The 23,911-nt window shown below is 41.8% G+C and overlaps 1 protein-coding gene and 1 long non-coding RNA gene across 3 annotated transcripts in view; one reads left to right on the top strand and one right to left on the bottom strand.

Annotated features, from left to right (window-relative positions):
* Positions 1-8,817, top strand: LOC138854604 (uncharacterized). Of its 2 annotated transcripts, none has more exons than XR_011393787.1 (3): positions 1-80; positions 4,526-4,712; positions 8,412-8,817. It is a non-coding gene; the product is annotated as an uncharacterized lncRNA (long non-coding RNA). The 2 variants fall into 2 exon arrangements; XR_011393786.1 differs by having other exon boundaries at positions 2-63.
* The window catches only part of LOC128699990 (pancreatic lipase-related protein 2), a 27,267-nt gene continuing 7,701 nt past the window's right edge, over positions 4,346-23,911 (bottom strand). The window contains exons 3-12 of the mRNA XM_053792865.2: positions 18,579-18,730; positions 17,662-17,775; positions 16,503-16,649; positions 15,820-16,066; positions 14,631-14,705; positions 13,964-14,073; positions 12,972-13,095; positions 12,639-12,771; positions 8,395-8,583; positions 4,346-7,367 (exon numbers count right to left, since the gene is read on the bottom strand). Of these exons, the coding sequence (XP_053648840.2) occupies positions 7,292-7,367; positions 8,395-8,583; positions 12,639-12,771; positions 12,972-13,095; positions 13,964-14,073; positions 14,631-14,705; positions 15,820-16,066; positions 16,503-16,649; positions 17,662-17,775; positions 18,579-18,730 (1,367 nt within the window). The 3' untranslated portion in view covers positions 4,346-7,291. The remainder of the gene's footprint in view (positions 7,368-8,394; positions 8,584-12,638; positions 12,772-12,971; positions 13,096-13,963; positions 14,074-14,630; positions 14,706-15,819; positions 16,067-16,502; positions 16,650-17,661; positions 17,776-18,578; positions 18,731-23,911) is intronic.

The raw sequence follows: 23,911 nt of genomic DNA, 5'->3' as shown, positions 1-23,911 counted from the left end.
GTCCAGGCCAAGGTGCATCTGAGATACTCTGTTGTACCAGATCTCCATTCCTTTGAGAATACGGTAGATGGTGCTCGAAGGTGACATACCTGTACTCACCTAATTGTGGTTGCAGGGGTCGAGACTCAGCTCCTGGCCCCTGTGTCTTACGTCCCGTGTTAATAAATTATCTTGATTACTCACAGGCGGTCCGAAGAACACCTCCCCCCCCCCCGTGAGGTCACCTTATGTAATTTTGCAAGTGTGAATGATAATGATACTTTAAGGTCATGTAACTAGTTCTATATACGTGTATATATATATATATAATATATATATATATATATATAATATATATATATATATATATATATATATATAATGTGTGTGTGTGTGTATAAAGTTTCGTCGAAAGGGAAGCGGTAAACCCGTAGGGATTGTATAGAGCCTGAAAAATGGGAAGTAATAGGGTTTGCTTTAAGGAAAGGAAGTGTAGCTCCAGTTCTTTGGATCAGTGGCAATTAACCCACCAAGTAACACCTTCTGGAAGGATGGTGTAAGCAGAGCATAATAATAGTTATTTTTACAAGTTCATGTACATCTCATACAGGCCCAGCTAACATCAGTGACATGCTGCTCTATAGAAAGCCCCCTGTTATGCAGAGCATTTCGGGCATACTAGATCAGTTTTGTCCCCACGATGCTACCCACATCAGGTACCCCACCAGGTACCTGTTTACTGTTAGGTGAACAGGGACAGGTGTCTTAAGGAAACACGCCCCGTACCGGGGATCGAACCACGGATCTCAGTGTGTGAGGTGAGTGAGCTATCAACCGAGCTATGGGACATCTTAACATAAACTAGTGCCTGCTTCAGGTGGGTCACGACCGCGTCACACACCAAGGGAATTCCCATTTATCTGGTTGGAAAAAATATAGTGTAATGGAAGTTTTCTTTCAACTGAGATAACTCTCGTAACCTAACCAACAGGATATCATATACTAATGACTAGTGACTAGTTTAATACAACTATACCCACACAACTGACTGGATATCATGCATTAATAACTAGTGTAATCGAAACACACCCAAATTCTGATGCAGACTTGCAATATTGGGCTGTGCTATATGCAACGGTCAGTAACAGTTAAGATATCACAGGGGAAGAAAAGAAGTTAGACTGAGAGACAACTTGTTGTGATTTATGCCTATTCTTCCTTCACCAATTTTCTATGTACAATCCTTCACCAATTTTCTATGTACAACATTTACAACCATGCAAGGATTTCAACAAGATCCAATTTAATGATAAAGAGTGAACACAAAATATTCGCAAAACAGGTCACAATAGAATATTAGCCAGCTGACGACCTTAAGAGACTAGTTGGATGGAACAATTACAAGCGAAATAATCTGTCCCCAGCAATTCCCCTGACAAGTCAGAATGCCGCAGCACACCTGACCCTCACAAGATGATCTAGGGATGTATACTACCACCAGATGGAAAAGACTACAGGAATGTGATATTTAATTTGCCTAGGCTAGACTTAGATTGTCACTTTTGTAAACAGTAGGTCTACCTACTTGTTTCCCACTAGCTACTGGCCTAGGCCTAGTTTCGCGAGTGGCCGGTAGATGGCAGGCTCTTGTGGTCTGGCATCTGCCTCTCTCTGCTCCTACTTCAATTCAATTCAATTCAAAGTTTATTCTCTATAAGGATTACAATGCTGAGTTTACAGAAATTTGGTTATTGTTTGGTTTACATGTAGTAAAATTGTAATTACAGAGTGTACCACTAGAACGCTTTGCATGGCTAGGCATTTCGGGCATACTTAGTTTTATTCTTAATTGTAAAATATTACAAATTATGAGGTAAGTTGGTATTATGGCTAAGTGACTAAATACTAGTTTATGAGTTTAGCAATGTGAATGCTTTTGTTTTGGCACAGTATATAGTTTCAGTATTGGAGTATCACAGGATTCATTATTTTAAGACTGAGATTAATATTTCTGTTTATAGTCAAATGAGTGAGCGAGTGTAAGTGTGAACCACCAGGTGGTATTCGTGTAGTTAGTTGACGGGGTGTATCAGGGAGATAAGATGTTTTCTAATGGTAGTTTTGAAGGTGATGAATGTGTCTGCAGTTCTAGAGTTCTCAGGTAGGGTATTCCAGATTTTAGGGCCTTTGACATACATTGAATTTTTGTAAAGGTTTAGTCGGACACGGGGAATGTCGTAGAGATGTTTGTGTCTGGTGTTATGCCTGTGGGTTCTGTCACAACTATCAAGAAAGCGTTTTAGGTCAAGGTTGATATTAGAGTTTAAGGCCCTGTAGATACAGATTGCACAGTAGTAAGTGTGGATGTACTGAACTGGGAGTAAGTTTAGATCTTTGAAGAGTGGGGGGGTGTGCTGCCAGGGATGGGATTTAGTGATTATTCTTACTGCAGCTTTTTGTTGGGTTATTATTGGCTTTAGGTGTGTTGCTGCAGCTGATCCCCAAGCACAAATAGCATAGGTGAGGTATGGATAAATAAGTGAGTGGTATAGTGTGAGAAGGGCATTTTGCGGCACGTAGTATCGTATCTTGGAGAGGATCCCAACCGTTTTGGATACGACTTAAGAAATCGTAATGACACGATTGCAAATAAACCATACCCCCGGCCGGGATTGAACCCGCGGTCATAGAGTCTCAAAACTCCAGCCCGTCGCGCTAACCACTAGACCAGCTAGCCACAATAAGATTCATCCAACTAGGTATATTTCTACACCATAGGAAGGTTAGCACAGGCACCTCTGTGACCACAAATGCAAGTTTTTACAGACGAATCTCCAGCTAGCGTGGCCGTGACGAACTCTAGCTCAAGTCCCTTCACTGCCGTCAACATGACTTAAGAAATCGTAATGACACGATTGCAAATAAACCATACCCCCGGCCGGGATTGAACCCGCGGTCATAGAGTCTCAAAACTCCAGCCCGTCGCGCTAACCACTAGACCAGCTAGCCACAATAAGATTCATCCAACTAGGTATATTTCTACACCATAGGAAGGTTAGCACAGGCACCTCTGTGACCACAAATGCAAGTTTTTACAGACGAATCTCCAGCTAGCGTGGCCGTGACGAACTCTAGCTCAAGTCCCTTCACTGCCGTCAACATGACTTAAGAAATCGTAATGACACGATTGCAAATAAACCATACCCCCGGCCGGGATTGAACCCGCGGTCATAGAGTCTCAAAACTCCAGCCCGTCGCGCTAACCACTAGACCAGCTAGCCACAATAAGATTCATCCAACTAGGTATATTTCTACACCATAGGAAGGTTAGCACAGGCACCTCTGTGACCACAAATGCAAGTTTTTACAGACGAATCTCCAGCTAGCGTGGCCGTGACGAACTCTAGCTCAAGTCCCTTCACTGCCGTCAACATGAAGGGACTTGAGCTAGAGTTCGTCACGGCCACGCTAGCTGGAGATTCGTCTGTAAAAACTTGCATTTGTGGTCACAGAGGTGCCTGTGCTAACCTTCCTATGGTGTAGAAATATACCTAGTTGGATGAATCTTATTGTGGCTAGCTGGTCTAGTGGTTAGCGCGACGGGCTGGAGTTTTGAGACTCTATGACCGCGGGTTCAATCCCGGCCGGGGGTATGGTTTATTTGCAATCGTGTCATTACGATTTCTTAAGTCATGTTGACGGCAGTGAAGGGACTTGAGCTAGAGTTCGTCACGGCCACGCTAGCTGGAGATTCGTCTGTAAAAACTTGCATTTGTGGTCACAGAGGTGCCTGTGCTAACCTTCCTATGGTGTAGAAATATACCTAGTTGGATGAATCTTATTGTGGCTAGCTGGTCTAGTGGTTAGCGCGACGGGCTGGAGTTTTGAGACTCTATGACCGCGGGTTCAATCCCGGCCGGGGGTATGGTTTTGGATACTTTTTTGGCTATATGCTGGATATGGGTGCTGAAATTCAGGTTGTTGTCAAGGTATAAGCCTAGGAATTTTCCCCCATTATTTCTGGTAATTAGAGTGTTGTCAATCTTAATGTTAATTTGTGCATCTCCTGCTCTGCTACCAAACATAATATAGTAAGTTAGATGTCGACCTCCGGTCGACATCTATCCCCTTTGGACTGGCTTCTGGTACCCCTCTTTTCTGCGTCAACCCTGTGTACCTTTCAAATAAACGGAGCTAGTGTACAACGTCTGAGCTACCCAGACGGGAGAAGTCAGAACACTTTATAAATCAAACCTAGGAAAAGAAGTTAATTTTTGTAATTGTCGTGCAGTGTTCTGTGTTTATGAACGTCTCAAATCATCATAATTTTTCTTTTATAATGAGATTTGTTAATAAAACGAACCAGCATCCCAAATATTTTTTATTAAATTTGTTTAATAGTATACAAAATACATTTATGTACATATAATACATACAAAAAGTGTATAAATACACACAAATTATATATATATATATATATATATATATATATATATATATATATATATATATATGTGTGTGTGTGCTCACCTTTTTGTGATTGCAGGGGTCGATTCATAGCTCTTGGCCCCGCCTTTTCGCTGGTCATTACTAGGTGTGTGTGTATGGGGGAGGAGGACCCATCGCTTAGGACTCGGCGGATAAGCATGTACATTTAGGGCAATTAGTTTCGTCAATGGAAGGCAATTGACCAGCCCTCAGGATGCGATCCACAACACTCCACTAACACTCAGGTATGTATTTCTAAAATTTCTAAAACTAAGTGATCAGATCATTTGCTTCTATTGTGCGTGTGTGTGTGTGTATATATATATATATATATATATATATATATATATATATATATATATATATAATGTCGTGCCGAATAGGCAGAACTTGCGATCTTGGCTTAAATAGCAACGCTCATCTTGCCATATAGGACAAGTGAAAATTTGTGTATGCAATAATTTCGCCAAAATCATTCTGAACCTAACGAAAAAAATATATTTCACTGTGTTTGCTTAGTATTAAATTATTGCAAACAAATCTAAAATATATTTAGCTGGGTTAGGCTAAAATAAATTTTTCTTGTTATAATAAGGTTAGGTAAGTTTTCTAAGATTCTTTTGGTGCAAAATTAAAAATTTTTACATTAACATTAATGAAAAAAATATATCTTTAAACGTACAAGAGAAAATTTTAGAAAGGACTTAATTTTAAATGAGTTCTTGCTAATTGACCAGTTTTACATATTCGGCACGACATTATATATATATATATATATATATATATATATATATATATATATATATATATATATATATATATATATATATATATATATATATATATATATATATATAATCTTCAGACAACAAACGTGTCTATTTACTTCCGCTAACAGTAAGGTCGTTACCCATCTATTTGCAAACATTTTATTAGCAACATTACAGCTCTTACATTAAACATTCATTAATATATTTTTTTTAATGCAAGAGTTCTGTTACTTTTAGCTACGCGTGATGTATATTTAATGTATAATAATAACAATAACAATAGTACTACTAATAATAATAACTGTTATGTACATACATGGATGTTAACACTGGAAAGTGCCAATGAATGGACAGCATCACTACACTTTCTAGTGTGTACTCTCAGGAAGAGAAAATGGGAATTAAAATACAACCAACATATTTTAATTTGAACATTTGTATCTTATGAAATTGTTAATACATTTAGTTATGTATTACAGTTCCTCACAAGCCAAAATGAAAAGTAATGTATTATACATCTTCAAATCAAACTATCTGTTCCATGATGCTATTCACTAATCTCTACATTGTTTTTGCGAAAAAATATAGTTTTCATAATAGCAACTACATGGCATATTGTTTTTCATTCATGCTGCTTGCCACTAAAGTTAAATTTTTTTAATTTGGAATTTGGGACCTGGGAGTAGTAATGTCTGAGGATCTCACTTTCAAGGATCACAACAGTGCCACGATCGCACGTGCAAAGAAAATGATAGGATGGATAATGAGAACTTTCAAAACGAGAGATGCCAAGCCCATGATGATCCTTTTCAAATCACTTGTTCTCTCTAGGCTGGAATACTGCTGTACATTAACATCTCCATTCAAAGCAGGTGAAATCGCAGATCTAGAGAGTGTACAGAGATCCTTTACTGCACGTATAAGTTCTGTCAAGCACCTTAACTACTGGGAACGCTTGGAAGCACTTGACTTGTACTCGTTGGAACGCAGGAGGGAGAGATATATCATAATCTACACTTGGAAAATCTTGGAAGGAATGGTCCCAAATCTGCACACAGAAATCACTCCCTACGAAAGTAAAAGACTGGGCAGGCGATGCAAAATGCCCCCAATAAAAAGTAGGGGGCGCCATTGGTACACTAAGAGAAAACACCATAAGTGTCCGGGGCCCAAAACTGTTCAACAGCCTCCCATCAAGCATTAGGGGAATTGCCAATAAACCCCTGGCTGCCTTCAAGAGAGAGCTGGACAGATACCTAAAGTCAGTGCCGGATCAGCCGGGCTGTGGCTCGTACGTCGGACTGCGTGCGGCCAGCAGTAACAGCCTAGTTGATCAGGCCCTGATCCATCGGGAGGCCTGGTCATGGACCGGGCCGCGGGGGCGTTGATCCCCGGAATAACCTCCAGGTATGTCTAGATGATAAAGGATTTGACATGTTTGCAAACGTCATTTAGTAACACGTATGAGACAGTCCTCGAAGATCTGTCTGGAACCTAACTGCAATTGTTCTGCAAGGTTTAAATTCCTCATACATGGCCCCAGTGTCTTAAAAGTTCGTACAGTGTTACGAGGTTACCTAGCGTATTAAAAGATTACCCGTTGTTGTCACGATATCACTCGTTACAAGATCATCCACTGTGTTACAAGATCATCCACTGTGTTACAAGATCATCCACTGTTACAAGATCATCCACTGTCTTACAAGATCAACTAGTTTATAGCAAATTTCCCAGTGTATTACCGAGCGTGTCACAAGATTATCCAGTGTGTTGCAAGATCACCCACTGGGTTACAAGACCATCCAGTGTATTACACGATCATCGAGTGTGTCTAAGACAATGCTTCACAAAGTGTGAACACAGGTGGCCCCAGCACACAAAATGAGCTCTGCTGTAGTGTTTGATGAAGCTCTGAACTTGTCTCGAGGCTAAAGCTTCTGCACACTAACCGCTTTCTGACCGGCTAAGCTGGGGTGACCGCAACATGCAGAGAGAGTTTGGAACCAGAGCGCGGGGGTCTAGCATAAAGACAGCCTGGAACAAGAGCCCGGCACTTAACAGTAATGATCGTCGGTCAGTTTGTATTCTCGCCCCATGCGTTGTATAGTGTCCTCGAAGCAGTACCGCCACCTGCATAAAAAAGATGTTAGTTAAATTTGTGGCTATTTCATCATTATATATCGTTTTACCTGCATAAAAAAGATGTTAGTTAAATTTGTGGCTATTTCAGCATTATATATCGTTTTAATGTCTTTTGTTGAATGGTTTCCTAAATATTTAATTTCATTTATATATATCATTCATATCCGAAAACGTCTGATATATTTTTCATTATATAAAATGTAAATTTTTGAAGGTTACAAGAAAAAATTGCAACTGTATCAGTCTTTTCAGTTGTATATATGGTTCATACGTCGGTTTGCGTGCGGCCAGCAGTAGCAGCCTGGTTAATCAGACCCTGATCCACCGGGAGGCCTGGTCGTGGACCGGGCCACGGGGGTGTTGGCCCCCGGAACACCCTCCAGGTATACTTCAGGTATTGGTATTCTCCGAGGAGGAGAATCTATAGTGATGATCGGATTTTTTTGTCTTCGAAGTTTTCGCGTTTAATTTCAAAATGTTTAAACTTATCTACTTCAAGTTTAAACGCTGCTTTACGGTTGTGGGTTAAAGATTCATGTTGATGTTGTGATATGTAGGTGCACTCTTGTCCATGTTATAAACCCGGAAGAGATTCTAAGCAAGACCTTGAAAACTTCTCTTCGGATCGGCTTTAAGCTTTCAGCGTTGATGTATCTTACTCAAAAAAAAAGGTTCAGATTGTTCGTGGGATGTGTAAGTGCCAATTTGTAAATTTTATACATGTAAACATCACAGCGTTTTCCATGTGATAACTTGTGAAGGGTTCTTGTGTTCTGTTCAGTAGTGTCGTTTCAGTGGCTATACCTTTAATGCCGATGAACTGCTCTTGATCCAAGGAATATGCGCTCTCACATCAAACCTAATTACCCCCCATTCCCTAAGAGCTGTATGATCCCTACTGGTTTAGCGTGTCCCAATAATAATATAAAAATAATAGCAATAATAATAGTAATAATAGCATTAGTATTATTAATAATAACAGCAGTAATAATAATAATGCATTCATTTTACTCACTTAACATTTTGTCCCAGGGGTTCAATGGTGATGGACTTGAGATGGAGCACTGGGTTCTTAAGTCGCCAGATCATAAAGTTGAACATAAAGCCAGGGTACTGCAAGGTCACTCCTACCGTCTTTAAGTGACCCAGATCATGGGTCAGAATAACACGACGGTGTACCGTTCCTGCCTCGTAGTAACGTGACCTAGTGAGAGTCAGTCAGTAGCGTTACAGATTGGTAACTCTGAGCGTAAGCTTAATTAACAGAAGAGAGACTGTAGAACGTCTAACACAGTAACCGAGAGGAACCCTGGAGTTACTGTTACATTTATAAAATACTACTCTTAACTTGTGGAAATATGACACAGTTCGGGTTATATGGTATGTTGCTGTCGCCCAGAGGACGACACCACTTCAGAATAAAATGCCATAACACGAATTGTGTGTTTTATTTACTTACTGTCAGTATGCACTGTTACTGTATAATTAACATAATTCTGACATTAACACTGACACTTGTATTCTGTTGTTAATATGCAGTAGGAACCTGCAATTTAATTATGACTTTGTGAGTCAAAATATAATAACACAATTACAAACAAACCACTGACCTGGAGTTTTACAACTCACATGCCATGGGTTCAACCCCCATCCGTTCCCTGGTCTGATGTTTATATCGTGTCGAATACGTAAAATTGGTCATTTAGCAAGAACTCATTTAAAATTAAGTCCTTTCTAAAAAAATTTTTTATACGTTTAAATATATATATATTTTTAATTTATGTTAATGTAAAAATTAATAATTTTGTACTAAAAGAACCTTGGAAAACTTACCTAACCTTATTATAACAAGCGCAGTTTAATTCAGCCTAATTCAACTAAATATATTTTAGCTAAGTTATAATAATTTAATAATAAACAAACACAATTAAATATATTTTTTTTTCGTTAGGTTCAGAATGATTTTTGCGAAATTATTGCATACACAAATTTTCGCTTGCCTTATTCGGCAAGAAAAGCGTTGCTATTTAAGCCAAAATCGCAAGTTTTACCTATTCGGAGATATATATATATATATATATATATATATATATATATATATATATATATATATATATATATATATATATATATAATGTGCGTGTGTGTGTGTTAACTTGTATTCTGTTGATAATACAAGGACAAGAAATATGACTCATTTCAAAGTTTTGTTCACATTTGTCCCCTAGTTCTGTGCTCTACCATTTGAAGTTGGTTATCCCTATATACTTTGTTTCTAAGTTAGGAACATGTTTCCTCCGATTATTTGATCTTCTGGTGACGGAAGTTCTAGCTGTTCTACTTTACCTTCATTTTGCAGCACTCTTGGGCCTTGACTCTTACACGTTTTCAGTTTTTTTTTTATTCTTGATGAGATGAAGTTTTCATGCTGGCACTGCATATTTCAGAGCTGGTTTCATGTATGACATCTACAGTAATCTTAATGCCTTCTTGTTCAAATTCTTGAATGTTGTTCTTACGTTTGTCAGCTTTGTGTCGCCAGTGTTATTCTGTTTGTGTGCTTTAGGCGGAGGTTTGGTGTAATGTCCATCCTTAGTTTCCCTTCATTACCTATTCCATAAGATGTCTCCCATTCAGGTGTTACAGCCTAAATCCTTTTCCCATACTCATAATTCTGAATTTGCTGGAAGTGAATTCCAATAACCACTTACTGGACTATTCCTGGCAGCCGTCTTGTCCTTAGTCTCCATATTAGTTTTGCATCATCTTCAAACACTGACATGTAGGAGTCTATATCCTCAATTAAGTCATTTACAAATATCATGAACAATGGATAATGGAACACTGCAAAAGTGTCTCAGTCGATTTTCTAAACCATTTATATTGCATCATGAACAGAGTCCAAGACCTGACACTTGTGGCACTTTACATGTTGCTTCTCTCCATCCTTACACGTCTTCCATCACACGTCTTCCATCACTATACCCTCTGCCGTCTGCTTGCTGAATATTCTCTTTACTACTGGACTATCTTCCCACTTTGTGAGGGGCTTTAGAGTAAGTTTTTTGACTCTAGGAATATGCACTCCACTTATATTTCAGTTTATCTCTCTCATAGTCATTCTATGAGCCCGTGTTTTCCAGGTAATTATCTAGCTTACTCCTTACTATCTTCTCTACGCTGCAAGGTATGCATACCAACGACACTTGTTTGTAATTTAACATCTCTTGTCTGCTTTCGTTTTTCAAGTTCGGTTCTGCATTTTTAGTTTTCTTGCGACTCTCCTGTCTTCACTGGTTTGTTGCAGTTCCTCCTTCCGTCTCCTTTAACAACATCATGATATTTTATCTTGTCCAATTGACTGTGATGACATCGGTTAGTTTAAGTGCCTTCTCTGTACTTCTTCTGTCACAACTGTGTGGTCTACAATGGTGTGGCAAGATTTCTCGTCTTCCGTTTCCGGCAGGTGACCTATTTCGATCGTTAATACTTCTTGGAATCTTATATTGAGGTTTCCGCAGAATTCCCTGTTATTATTCGTGAGTTTTTCCCGTTTTCTCTCTTATTGCATGAGAATTATCCTGATGGCATGTACTAATAGTTTTAGATGTTTGGTATAAGTCACCTTGCTGTACTCTTTCTATTCGTTTTCTGACTTTAATACAGTGGTTCCCAAACTTTTTCAGCTTGTTACCCAATTTAACATGCCACATAAAGCATGTTACCCCTTTCACAAAATGTTGTTATTATTGATATATATGGCTAAACGTGAACGTATACAGCCTCGCATACTCTGCTAATCCTGGCAAAACCATTGAAAACGTAAGAACCACACATACATTATATATAAAATTAATAGCTACAAATTCACAGTAACAGTGGGTAAATACTAACTATATACTGCACAGGGCAGTACACATACATACCAGCTTATGTCTACCTCGGCTGATGCTCACAGATAAACTGACAGTGTGAAATAGAGGCAGCCTCAGGAAGTGAGTGACGCATACTGGACAGGTCGATCTGGGCTACTGAGTGACTTTTGTCCTGAAGCATACTTGTCAAAATACTTTTGGGTTTCCACACACTTAGCTATATATTTCTTCTTTTCTAATACTGTATATTAGTTTTTGATGTTTATTGTTATTTGGTTTAACTTTATTACTTATAGGTTTACTTTACAACTTTATATACTAAGACAAAGTTAACAATAATCCTCATACCGGGTACCGCGTTGTTTTCTTGATTTTCAGAATTCATAACTTTTTTTTCTGTCACCCCTCCATTACCCCCCAAAAATGGTTAAATTACCCCCAGGGGGTAATTTACCCCCAGTTTGGGAACCACTGCTTTAATACATTACGTTCTATACTGTTCTCGGTTCTTTCTGTTCTAATAAGTGGATCCAGTGTTGTCATTTTGACACCATCTCTAAACTTTGTTATTTATATCCAACATTCTGACTCGGGAAATTCCCCATTACTGTCTCAGCAATTTTTTTCTCTCCACTTTTATTTTTCTAGTGTTTTTTTTTTCAGTTATTATGAACAAAATGTTCCATAATCATCCATTCGTATCTGTTACATTACATTTTTGTGCCGCGTATTTCAGGATTTACCAATGCCTTGCTAATTTTCCTTTTATTCTTGTCTTGGTCCTCTTATAAATTGCTGCTGTATTACCTGTTTTCATTTCCATCTCACAGTTCGTAAATAAGACACACAATGATTATGACATCTTATTGTGGAGTTTTATCCACTAAAGACTTATCCTATTGTGTGCCTTATTTACATTGTCTGTATACTCTACCTTTGTATCAAAACCTCACATCTCGTCTAGAATTACATCTATATTTATGCACCATGTTTGTATCTGGAGGGATAGTAAAATCTATAGTCACTGTGCGAATTTGTACTTGTCTTTATAAAAGTAGATAGATTTTCCTAAGATAAAAACGTACATGTCACATGTGGGTACGTAATCGTGTTAGGACAGGGGAGTGCGTAGATGTCAACATCCAGTATTAATAACCCATATGGAGACAAACTTAGGGGATTAATTGGTCGGTAAATTTCGATTCCCTTCTAGGATCCTCTTCAGATCTGGATCTCAGAAAGGGATCGAAATATACAGACCAAGTAATCTTCCGAGTTTGTCTCCGTGTGGCTTTTATTGAGTATTAACAAGTGTTCATTACAGTTCAGTTATCTATGCAGTATTATGTATGTACGATAAAAAATATATATAATTTAACCGTACTTCTCTGAGAGTTGTATAGCCTGAGACTTGTCCTTGTTGCCAGTGAGTCTGAGGTAGATGATGGCAAACTCTCCGTCGTGTTGCCTGGCCTCTGTGTTGTTGTTCACCTCCACACTGACACGGTAGTGGTAACCTGTAGCAAGTATCATAACACTTTGAGAGAAAAAAAATCTTTAAGGAAACATACGCATCAGTCAGATGTGAAAATATTGTATATTCATTTTCGCTATGACATTGTTGTACAAGTGATATATGATTCAGTGCTGGTTCATTCCACATTAGCATTTTGAGCATGAAATAAGGTACTGCTGCCTTCACAAGAGGTTCACTTACCGCAGTATGGACTGTGGTCATTGGTGTGGAGGAAGAACTTAGTGAGAGGCTGGAGTGGGAGAGGAGCAGCAGCCACCCCCATGGGAGAACAGTAATGGTCGCCATCACAACCCCAACACTCGCCCTGTGTCAGTAACACCTCCGTCACACTGATATAATTTTATCTAATATTTTAAGGTAGAATAAGGGTGAATAAATAATGTATGCCATACGTGAAAGACTTATCAGTATCACCCTCAATAATGTTCCCTCGTGTATAATTTTCCCAGATATTCCAAATTCTTACTAAACACCCAACACTCTTGAACGTTTAAAGACAATCAGAAAAGGCATTTTCAATTTGAAATTGGAATTAAGTAACTCTGTTTATTAACTTTGTTAATAAAGTGTCAAATTTGCATACACAAATCCTAAATCTATCGAGCATCACCTTGCCCATAAGATGCATTAGTCATTAAAAACTAAAGCCAATCAGAAGAGGCACTCAAGTTATTTCACTGAAAAGAATACTACGTTGTTTTAGAAATAATGTTAGAAAAGTGGCATCAACACATTCTAATGTTAATCGCATCATTCATCTGAGTTTGATACGTGTTGAAAGTTTGAAACCGATCGGAGGAGATTTTATGATACACGAACAATTAAAAGGAACAAGAATTGATCCAACAGCAAGAATAGAATCAATCAATCAATCAATCAAGTTTATTCTCTATAATGATTGCAATGCGGGGTTTACAGATTTTGGTTACTGCGTGGTTTACATATAGTAAAATACTAAATTACAGAGGGGCCACTAGGACACCTAGCATGACTAGGCATTTCGGGCAAACTTAGATTAATTCTTAACCCTAAATTATTACAAATTATGGAGTAAGTTGACTAAATACTAGAAGACAGTTTATCATAAACAAGAAGAGAAGGAAGAACAAGAATACCAAACCAAAATCCCAAATATAAGATACTACACGAGATTTACAGAACAAGTAACTCGCCTCAATAAATTCTTCATAAGAGTTGCAGGATACAGCCGACAGGGGGCAGGACTGTCTGATGGACTCAGTGAAGAGTGTGATGGCGCGGTGATGTTGACACTGGATGTTTCCTGTCACACACAGCACAACACATTAATATAGATTTGAATAGACGGAAGATCGAACCTTCCTCCCAATACCTCGCTGAATAACCTACACGGGTTTATCGCTTTACATAGGACCTACTGTTTTGAAAGTTGTATTAGCTATAAGGGTACAAACATAGGATCAAATGCTAAACCACTCAACATTGTATAGCACAAAGACGGGGATGTACTCAAGGTATAGCACAAAGACGAGATATACTCAACACAGTATAGCGCAAAGACTGGGGATGTACTCAACATGGTATAGCACAAAGACTGGGGATGTATTCATGATATAGCACAAAGATTGGGGATGTACTAAACATGGTATAGCACAAAGAATGGGGATGTACTCAACATGATATAGCACAAAGAATGGGGATGTACTCAACATATAGCACAAAGAATGGGGATGTACTCAACATGATATAGCACAAAGAATGGGGATGTACTCAGCATGGTATAGCACAAAGACTGGGTATGTACTCAACCTGATATAGCACAAAGAATGGGGGATGTACTCAGCATGGATTAGTACTTACCATCACATCCTGGTTGCTGATGACCGCCATTAGGAAAAAAATCCAGGTGACCAATTGGCTGGGTCATTCCTACACCTACGGAAACAAACACACTTAGCAACAGTAAAGTAAATTACTTAACCTAAAAGTATATTACCTAGGTAGTAGATTGGTAGACATCAACCACCCAGGAGGTACTACCGTCCTGTGGTAGTAGATTGGTAGACATCAACCACCCAGGAGGTACTACCGTCCTGTGGTAGTAGATTGGTAGACATCAACCACCCAGGAGGTACTACCGTCCTGTGGTAGTAGGTTGTAGACAGCAACCACCCAGGGAGATACTACCGTCCTGTGGTAGTAGGTTGGTAGACAGCAACCACCCAGGGAGGCACTACCGTCCCGCCAAGTGTGAAATGGAATCCTGTATTTGTTTTACATGATGGTAGAATTGCTGGTGTCTTGTCTTATTAACACATGGGATGACAGGTATATCTTGCTACTTCTACTTACACTTAGGTCACACTACACATGCATGTACACGCATATATACACCCACACCCATCTCGGGTTTCTTCTATTTTCTTAATTCTTGTTCGTTATTTCCTCTTGTCTCCATGGGGAAGTGGAAAGAAGTGTTCCTTCGTAAGCCATGGTGTTGTAAGAGGCGACTGAAATGCCGGAAGAAATGTGCTGGTAACCCCTTCTCCTGTATAAATTACTAACTTAAAAATAAAGAAAAACTTTCGTTTTTTATTTTTTTGAGGGGTCAGCCTGCCTCGGTGGGATACGACCGGTTTGTTGCAAAAAAGTATATTAAACACAAAATACAAATGGAAATAAACATCATAACTGGCGGTGTTTCGTCCGTCAGGAAACGGGTATCTCAGGACACAAGCCTTAGTAACATGCTGACCAGCCCTGTGTGTCAATATCCACTGCTGTCAGCGGTACTACAGCAATCAGTACAAGTGTTTCCTAACACTGGTCTTAGTCATATGATAACTCAAACAGGACAAGTGTTTCTTGACACTTAGTCATATGATGGCCCAAACAAGACAAGTGTTTCCTGACACTGGTCTTAGTCATATGTTAACTCACCAACACAGTAGGATGAAACAAGAACAAACACAGGAAGTTGAAACAAGAAATAAACAAGGAGGAAAACTAAAATAACACATTTAAAACACTGTTCAACATTGCTACTCACTGAGGGGAAAACCCAGGATGGGTGAGTCATCCGTGTGGATAACGTCGACAAAAAGTGCGTCAGAGGGGTCGAGGCGGGTGATAGTGTGGGTGTCGTTGAAGTAAGGCTCGGCCGGGTCTAGAGCAGTGATCCTGGGCAGGAAGAGTCCATAGGTATCTCTGAGGTAGGTGCCCGTGTGGCCGTTCAGGTGAGAGCCAAGACTGTGACCCACCAGGTGGAAGGACGAGATGGGAACGTCTGCAAATTTCTGAAAAGTGATAGGCAGGGTGGATCAGCGGCAATACTGGGGGTTATAAGGTGAAAGGGGGGGAAGGGTCTGGAGTGGTGTGGTGAGGGGTGGTGCTGAGGTTATGAGGGGTAGTGATAAACTGAACAAATGGAGTGAGATATGGATCTACCTACCTCTCCAGATAGAGGTAGGTAAATCCGTGGATGGTGGAGTTTAATGTTTTTAAATGATATGTAATGGAAATAGGAGAGAGGGAAATCCGACCACAGAAAGTAGTTGGAACACCATACAGAGGAAGGACTCAGGAGTTTAGTATACAAATATTACCAAGAAGTCATATAAATTAAATTGTGAGAAATGCATGATACACTGGCTAGCTATAAAATAGCTTTCACGATACAGTAGCAAGTAAAAAAAAGGCATTATCTGCCACAATAATGAGTACACAACATACATTAAGAGTGTGTATGAGGTATGCTAGCTGTGCTCCCACTAGCCTGATGTTAGCCACCGCCTGTGTGTATGGTGGTCTGGCCCCCATGCTCCAGTCCACCACTATCACATTCTGGTCGCTGGCTCGAAGTAGCTCCCCTGTCAACATCTGTCACGGGAAGATACGAGATACGAAACAATTATTAGAAGAAAGGCTCACTAGTGTATATATTGGTGAATATTATTTTCCTCTCACGACTTTTATTTCAATAATGCATTTGTCAGGAAGAACTATGGTCATGTACCGGGCCACGGGGGCGTTGACCCCCGTAACACCCTCCAGGTATATGTGACATATCAGTATTCTTGAACATACTTTCACGGTAATTTAGAAGGGAAAGTTATGCATACATTTCATTCATTGGTGAAGCTATGCTCTCCTTTTGGCCCGTGTGACCAGGCTTTGAACCAGGCCTGGTTTCAGACCGGGCGACTGGGGCGATGATCACTACATCCATCCCCAGGTAGCTAGATCACTCGTGATTCCTAAAACTCACGTCTCTTATGCAGGCGTCACTCAGATTACCCTGGCTCTCTAAACTTTGATAGTGTGGGTATTAAAGGTGGCCCGCTCCTATCACACACTTAAGTTATCGTATAGCTTCCACTGTTATCTTAAGAATAATGTGTAATGATAATGCCGAGCCTATATCTGTTGGAGTATGTTACTGAGTTATCTTTATGCTGAGAAGCTCCTGGGTGGACGGGAGGGAAAAGGACAAAGGTAACATGTGTTGTCCAGGATGTGTCCATGTTAACCATTTTCTTACCTTTACATTCAGCATGCACTTATCTTTACTTTTTATATGTGTATCTGTTAAAAAGTTTAGGAATATTTCCTTTCAACTTTAGGAAGCCCGGCTGAGACCGGACCGCGGGAGGCGATAATTCCCAGGACTTAACATTTTCCCTCAAAAATTGACACCTTTCACTGACACCATAGATGACTTACCTAGGAGACGTAGGTGAGGTACACAGGACCTGATTTACATTAACCCAGGGAACGTAGGTGAGGTACACAGGACCTGACTTACATTAACCCAGGAACGTAGGTAAGGTACACAGGACCAGACTTACATTAACCCAGGGAACGTAGGTGGGGTACACATTATCTGACTTACCTTCACCCAGGCGGTACCACCGTACGACGAGTAGCCATGAGAGATGACAGTGAAGGGCTTGTCTAGGATGAAGGGAGCATTCACCACGGAACTCAGGTCGCCAGGGTCCAGCGTCTGCGAGCAACACCAACATAAAATAAAACAAGGTAACACAAGATATCCCAACATAAGGAAAGCTTTGTTCTATTATTCCTACGGTGCCTTCAAGGTGGAGAGTTCCTTGATGACAGGAAAGGACTGTCTTTTTAAGCTGGGGAGTTGGAACAAACCTTCATTTTCTAAGTTCACATCTAATTTCTTCCCATACCCAAGGCGCTTTATGGCCCCTCCGGATTTAGTGTTTTTCTACAAACATGATAATATTTTACGTATGGTTCTACAAACATTCATACATTGCTTTCAATACACAAAATTGCTATAGGTAAATATTGAAGGTAAATTATATAAGATTTAAATTTGGAGAACCTAAAAATGAAGTCAATGTGACTCATTTACATTGAGGCCATGAACAAGTTTAGCAGAATTAATAATAAAAACATTAGTATTTTTATATAGCCTGTGAAAGGTATATATTTCAGTGTGTATACATTGAGAGATATGCCTGGTATGCACTCGGTATATATATTTGTTCATAACTTACCCACACTTCGGGCAGGAAATCTGGGCTTGATGCGGCATAACATATAAGTGGTCCTGTTAACCAAGAACAAGAAACTCTGGACAACGTTTCGATCTTTCCTAAACACTAAGTCGTGCCTTGATAAAGGTGCAAGACGGACCGAAACATCGTCATAGGAAGTTTTTCCCCCACAGTGTGAGATATTTTTGAGTTGCCTTAGCCACGATATTGTGACTTTTATTATTATTATTATTATTATTATTATTATTATTATTATTATTATTATTTATATATTTACCGCTGGAACAGTATCGTTGAGCCTTGTGAAGAGTGTGAACAGAGTACGGATCTGGTCTGGCGCCAAGGGAGGCTTGACCACTGGTCTGGAGGTGTGTAGCCACGGTGGTCGCAGTGAGAAGCACGTGGTCTGTCCATACACCGTCCAGCACTCTGCAACATGCAACACACGGGGTTAGTGACTCGTTTACACTTAAGATTCTCCTCGATCCTCGGTACTGGTGGAAACATTGGGCACGCTTCCTTAAGACACCTGCTGTCCCTGTTCACCTAGCAGTAAAACAGGTACCTGGGTGTTAGTCGAATGGTGCGAGTCGCAGCCTGGGGACAAAATTAACACAAGTTGCCCGAAATGTTCTGCATATGTCAGTGATGTCAGCTAGGTATATATAAGTTGTACTATGTACTTGTAGAAAAAAAGATTATTATTATTATTATTATTATTATTATTATTATTATTACTCACACTTACAATGCCTCTTAAGGAAAAAAAATGCGTTTGTGAGAGACTGAGATAGCGTGCGAAAATCAACATGGGTGTTTTGAACACATCGTCGTTGGTTTTCCGACGCTCATTGTCGTACCCAGCCTCTCTATGTACTTAGGATACGTTAGGTAGACGTAAACACCCGTGGTCCCTGTTCACCTAGCAGTAAATAGGTGTCTGGGTGCTTAGGCAAGGTTTGTCAGGAAACAGGACAAATATTTTATGACGCGGGTCTTAGGTACTAGTCGACTCCTGTGTGTGCTAGGTTTCGAAATGAAATTTTATGTTCACAGGGCAGCACTGAACCTGGAAAGGTCTGTCAATTTCTGGGGAATGGAAAGTAATCAGGTTTGATTCTAGGAAATAGAGGGTATCTCCGGTTCCTTGGATCAGGAGCCTTTCCTCCATATTTAAGGGCCCCATCCCTGGAAGAAAATTAGGTGTGAGACACTCAGAGAGTCAGTTGTACCCTCAGTGTGGTGCAGTGGTACCCTCAGTGTGGTGCAGTGGTACCCTCAGTGTGTGGTGCAGTGGTACCCTCACAGTGTGTGGTGCAGTGGTACCCTCAGTGTGTGGTGCAGTGGTACCCTCACAGTGTGTGGTGCAGTGGTACCCTCACAGTGTGTGGTGCAGTAGTACCCTCACAGTGCGTGGTGCAGTGGTACCCTCACAGTGTGTGGTGCAGTGGTACCCTCACAGTGTGGTGCAGTGGTACCCTCACAGTGTGTGGTGCAGTGGTACCCTCAGTGTGTGGTGCAGTGGTACCCTCACAGTGTGTGGTGCAGTGGTACCCTCACAGTGTGGTGCAGTGGTACCCTCACAGTGTTTGGTGCAGTTGTACCCTTACAGTGTGGTGCAGTGGTACCCTCAATGTGTGGTGCAGTGGTACCCTCAGTGTGTGGTGCAGTGGTACCCCTCACAGTGTGTGGTGCAGTGGTACCCTCACTGTGTGTGGTGCAGTGATACCCTCACAGTGTGGTGCAGTGGTACCCTCACAGTGTGGTGCAGTGGTACCCTCACAGTGTGGTGCAGTAGTAACCTCAAAGTGTGTGGTGCAGTGGTACCCTCACTGTGTGTGGTGCAGTGATACCCTCACAGTGTGGTGCAGTGGTACCCTCACAGTGTGGTGCAGTGGTACCCTCACAGTGTGGTGCAGTAGTACCCTCAAAGTGTGCAGCGCAGTTGTACCCTCACAGTGTGTGGTGCAGTGGTACCCTCACAGTGTGGTGCAGTGGTACCCTCACAGTGTGGTGCAGTGGTACCCTCACAGTGTGTAGTGCAGTGGTACTCTCACAGTGTGGTGCAGTGGTACCCTCACAGTGTGTGGTGCAGTTGTACCCTCACTGTGTGTGGTGCAGTGTTACCCTCAGTGTGTGGTGCAGTTGTACCCTCACAGTGTGTAGTGCAGTTGTACCCTCACAGTGTGGTGCAGTGGTACCCTCACAGTGTGGTGCAGTGGTACCCTCAGTGTGGTGCAGTGGTACCCTCAGTGTGTGGCGCAGTGGTACCCTCAGTGTGTGGCGCAGTGGTACCCTCACAGTGTGTGGTGCAGTGGTACCCTCAGTGTGTGGTGCAGTGGTACCCTCACAGTGTGGTGCAGTTGTACCCTCACAGTGTGGTGCAGTTGTACCCTCACAGTGTGGTGCAGTTGTACCCTCACAGTGTGGTGCAGTGGTACCCTCAGTGTGGTGCAGTGATACCCTCACAGTGTGGTGCAGTGGTACCCTCACAGTGTGGTGCAGTGGTACCCTCACAGTGTGGTGCAGTGGTACCCTCAGTGTGTGGCGTAGTGGTACCCTCACAGTGTGTGGTGCAGTGGTACCCTCACTGTGTGTGGTGCAGTGATACCCGCACAGTGTGGTGCAGTGGTACCCTCACAGTGTGGTGCAGTGGTACCCTCAGTGTGTGGTGCAGTGGTACCCTCACAGTGTGGTGCAGTGGTACCCTCACTGTGTGTGGTGCAGTGGTACCCTCACAGTGTGGTGCAGTGTTACCCTCAGTGGTGCAGTGTTACCCTCAGTGGTGCAGTGGTACCCTGAGTGTGTGTTGCAGTGGTACCCTCACAGAGTGGGGCAGTGGTACCCTCACAGCGTGTGTGGTGCAGTGGTACCCTCACAGTGTGGTGCAGTGGTACTCTCACAGTGTGGTGCAGTGGTACTCACAGTGTGTGTGGTGCAGTGGTACCCTCAGTGTGGTGCAGTGTTACCCTCACAGTGTGGTGCAGTGGTACCCTCAGTGTAGTGCAGTGGTACCCTCACAGTGTGGTGCAGTGGTACTCTCACAGTGTGTGTGGTGCAGTGGTACCCCTCACAGGGTGTGGTGTAGTAGTACCCTCACTGTGTGTTGTGCAGTGGTACCCCTCACGGTGTGGTACAGTGGTACCCTCAGTGTGTGATGCATTGGTACCCTGACAGTGTGTGTGGTGCAGTGGTACCCTGACAGTGTGTGTGGTGCAGTAGTACCCTGACAGTGTGTGTGGTGCAGTGGTACCCTGACAGTGTGTGTGGTGCAGTGGTACCCTGACAGTGTGTGTGGTACAGTGGTACCCTGACAGTGTGTGTGGTGCAGTGGTACCCTGACAGTGTGTGCGGTGCAGTGGTACTCTGACAGTGTGTGTGGTGCAGTGGTACCCTGACAGTGTGTGTGGTGCAGTGGTACCCTGACTGTGTGTGTGGTGCAGTGGTACTTGATAGTCATCTGCCTCCTACACTACCCAATACCACACATGGTGTTAGAATAACACACATGTTAGAATAAAACATGTTGGAAGAACACACATGTTAGAATAACATACGTTAGAAGAACACACATGTTAGAATAACATACGTTAGAAGAACACACATGTTAGAATAACATACGTTAGAAGAACACACATGTTAGAATAACATACGTTAGAACACACATGTTAGAATAACATACGTTAGAAGAACACACATGTTAGAATAACATACGTTAGAAGAACACACATGTTAGAATAACATACGTTAGAAGAACACACATGTTAGAATAACATACGTTAGAAGAACACACATGTTAGAATAACATACGTTAGAAGAACACACATGTTAGAATAACATATGTTAGAAGAACACACATGTTAGAATAACATACGTTAGAAGAACACACATGTTAGAATAACATACGTTAGAAGAACACACATGTTAGAATAACATACGTTAGAAGAACACACATGTTAGAATAACATATGTTAGAAGAACACACATGTTAGAATAACATACGTTAGAAGAACACACATGTTAGAATAACATACGTTAGAAGAACACACATGTTAGAATAACATACGTTAGAAGAACACACATGTTAGAATAACATACGTTAGAAGAACACACATGGGGTTAGAACAACTCAAAAAATAGTTTAAACAACTGGTTAAATGTTTTGTTCTTTATTCTTTCTCTTGGTCCATCACCACTAACACCTGCACCACCACCACTAACACCTGCACCACCACCACTAACACCTGCACCACCACCACTAACACCTGCACCACCACCACTAACACCTGCACCACCACCACTAACACCTGCACCACCACCACTAACACCTGCACCACCACCACTAACACCTGCACCACGCCACCACTAACACCTGCACCACCACCACTAACACCTGCACCACCACCACTAACACCTGCACCACCACCACTAACATCTGCATCACCACCACTAACACCTGCACCACCACCACTAACACCTGCACCACCACCACTAACACCTGCACCACTAACACCTGCACCACGCCACCACTAACGCCTGCACCACGCCACCACTAACGCCTGCACCACGCCACCACTAACGCCTGCACCACGCCACCACTAACGCCTGCACCGCCACCACTAACGCCTGCACCATGCCACCACTAACGCCTGCACCACGCCACCACTAACGCCTGCACCACGTCACCACTAACGCCTGCACCATGCCACCACTAACGCCTGCACCACGCCACCACTAACGCCTGCACCACGCCACCACTAACACCTGCACCACGCCACCACTAACACCTGCCCCACGCCACCACTAATACCTGCACCACCACCAAGCACCAACACCTGCACAACGCCACCACTAGCACCTGCACCACGCCACCACTAACACCTGCACCACGCCACCACTAACACCTGCACCACCACCAAGCACCAACACCTGCACCACGCCACCACTAACACCTGCACCACGCCACCACTAACACCTGCACCACTAGCAGGACAGTGGTCGCCACAATCAACAACTATCAATTTCCACACTAAGCGCTCTTATGTTCCCTCTCATGTTCATGATTGTTGGAACTTGTTGTTCACTCACACATTCTTCCAGTGCTTGTTCACTCACTCTTCTTCCTGTGTTTGTTCACTCACACATTCTTCCAGTGCTTGTTCACTCACTCTTCTTCCTGTGTTTGTTCACTCACACATTTCCATCATGTACTCAGACTCCACTGTTTACAATCCTCTAGTAGCTGTGTCTGGCTCTTAACACAAACATAACACAGCTGACATTCGTAGAGTTTAGAATATTTATGGATGACAGAGAATCTGTTACAATTTAAGGTGGATGTAGTTAGATGTATTTTATCATCCAGATTTGTCTCCCCCCCCCACTCCCGTCTCCTATATATAATATCGGTTGCACCCATTCCATCTCCTGTGTACGGGAGAGGATATCCTGAGAGATAGTAATTCTTGGGTAACAGTAACTCCAGCTCTGCTGGAAGGAAACCTTTGAAGCTCATGTCCATGATTAGCGTTTAATGGAAGACTTAATATTCTTATTGCTCTAACGAAGTCCCCCAGCTCGAGCTGATACATTGCAACACTATGTACGTGA

Source organism: Cherax quadricarinatus, chromosome 64 (assembly GCF_038502225.1).
Source record: "Cherax quadricarinatus isolate ZL_2023a chromosome 64, ASM3850222v1, whole genome shotgun sequence".
NCBI classification, from domain to species: domain Eukaryota; kingdom Metazoa; phylum Arthropoda; class Malacostraca; order Decapoda; family Parastacidae; genus Cherax; species Cherax quadricarinatus.
The sequence above is the reverse complement of the archived record's forward strand: the minus strand, read 5'-3'. Positions and strand labels throughout refer to the sequence as shown.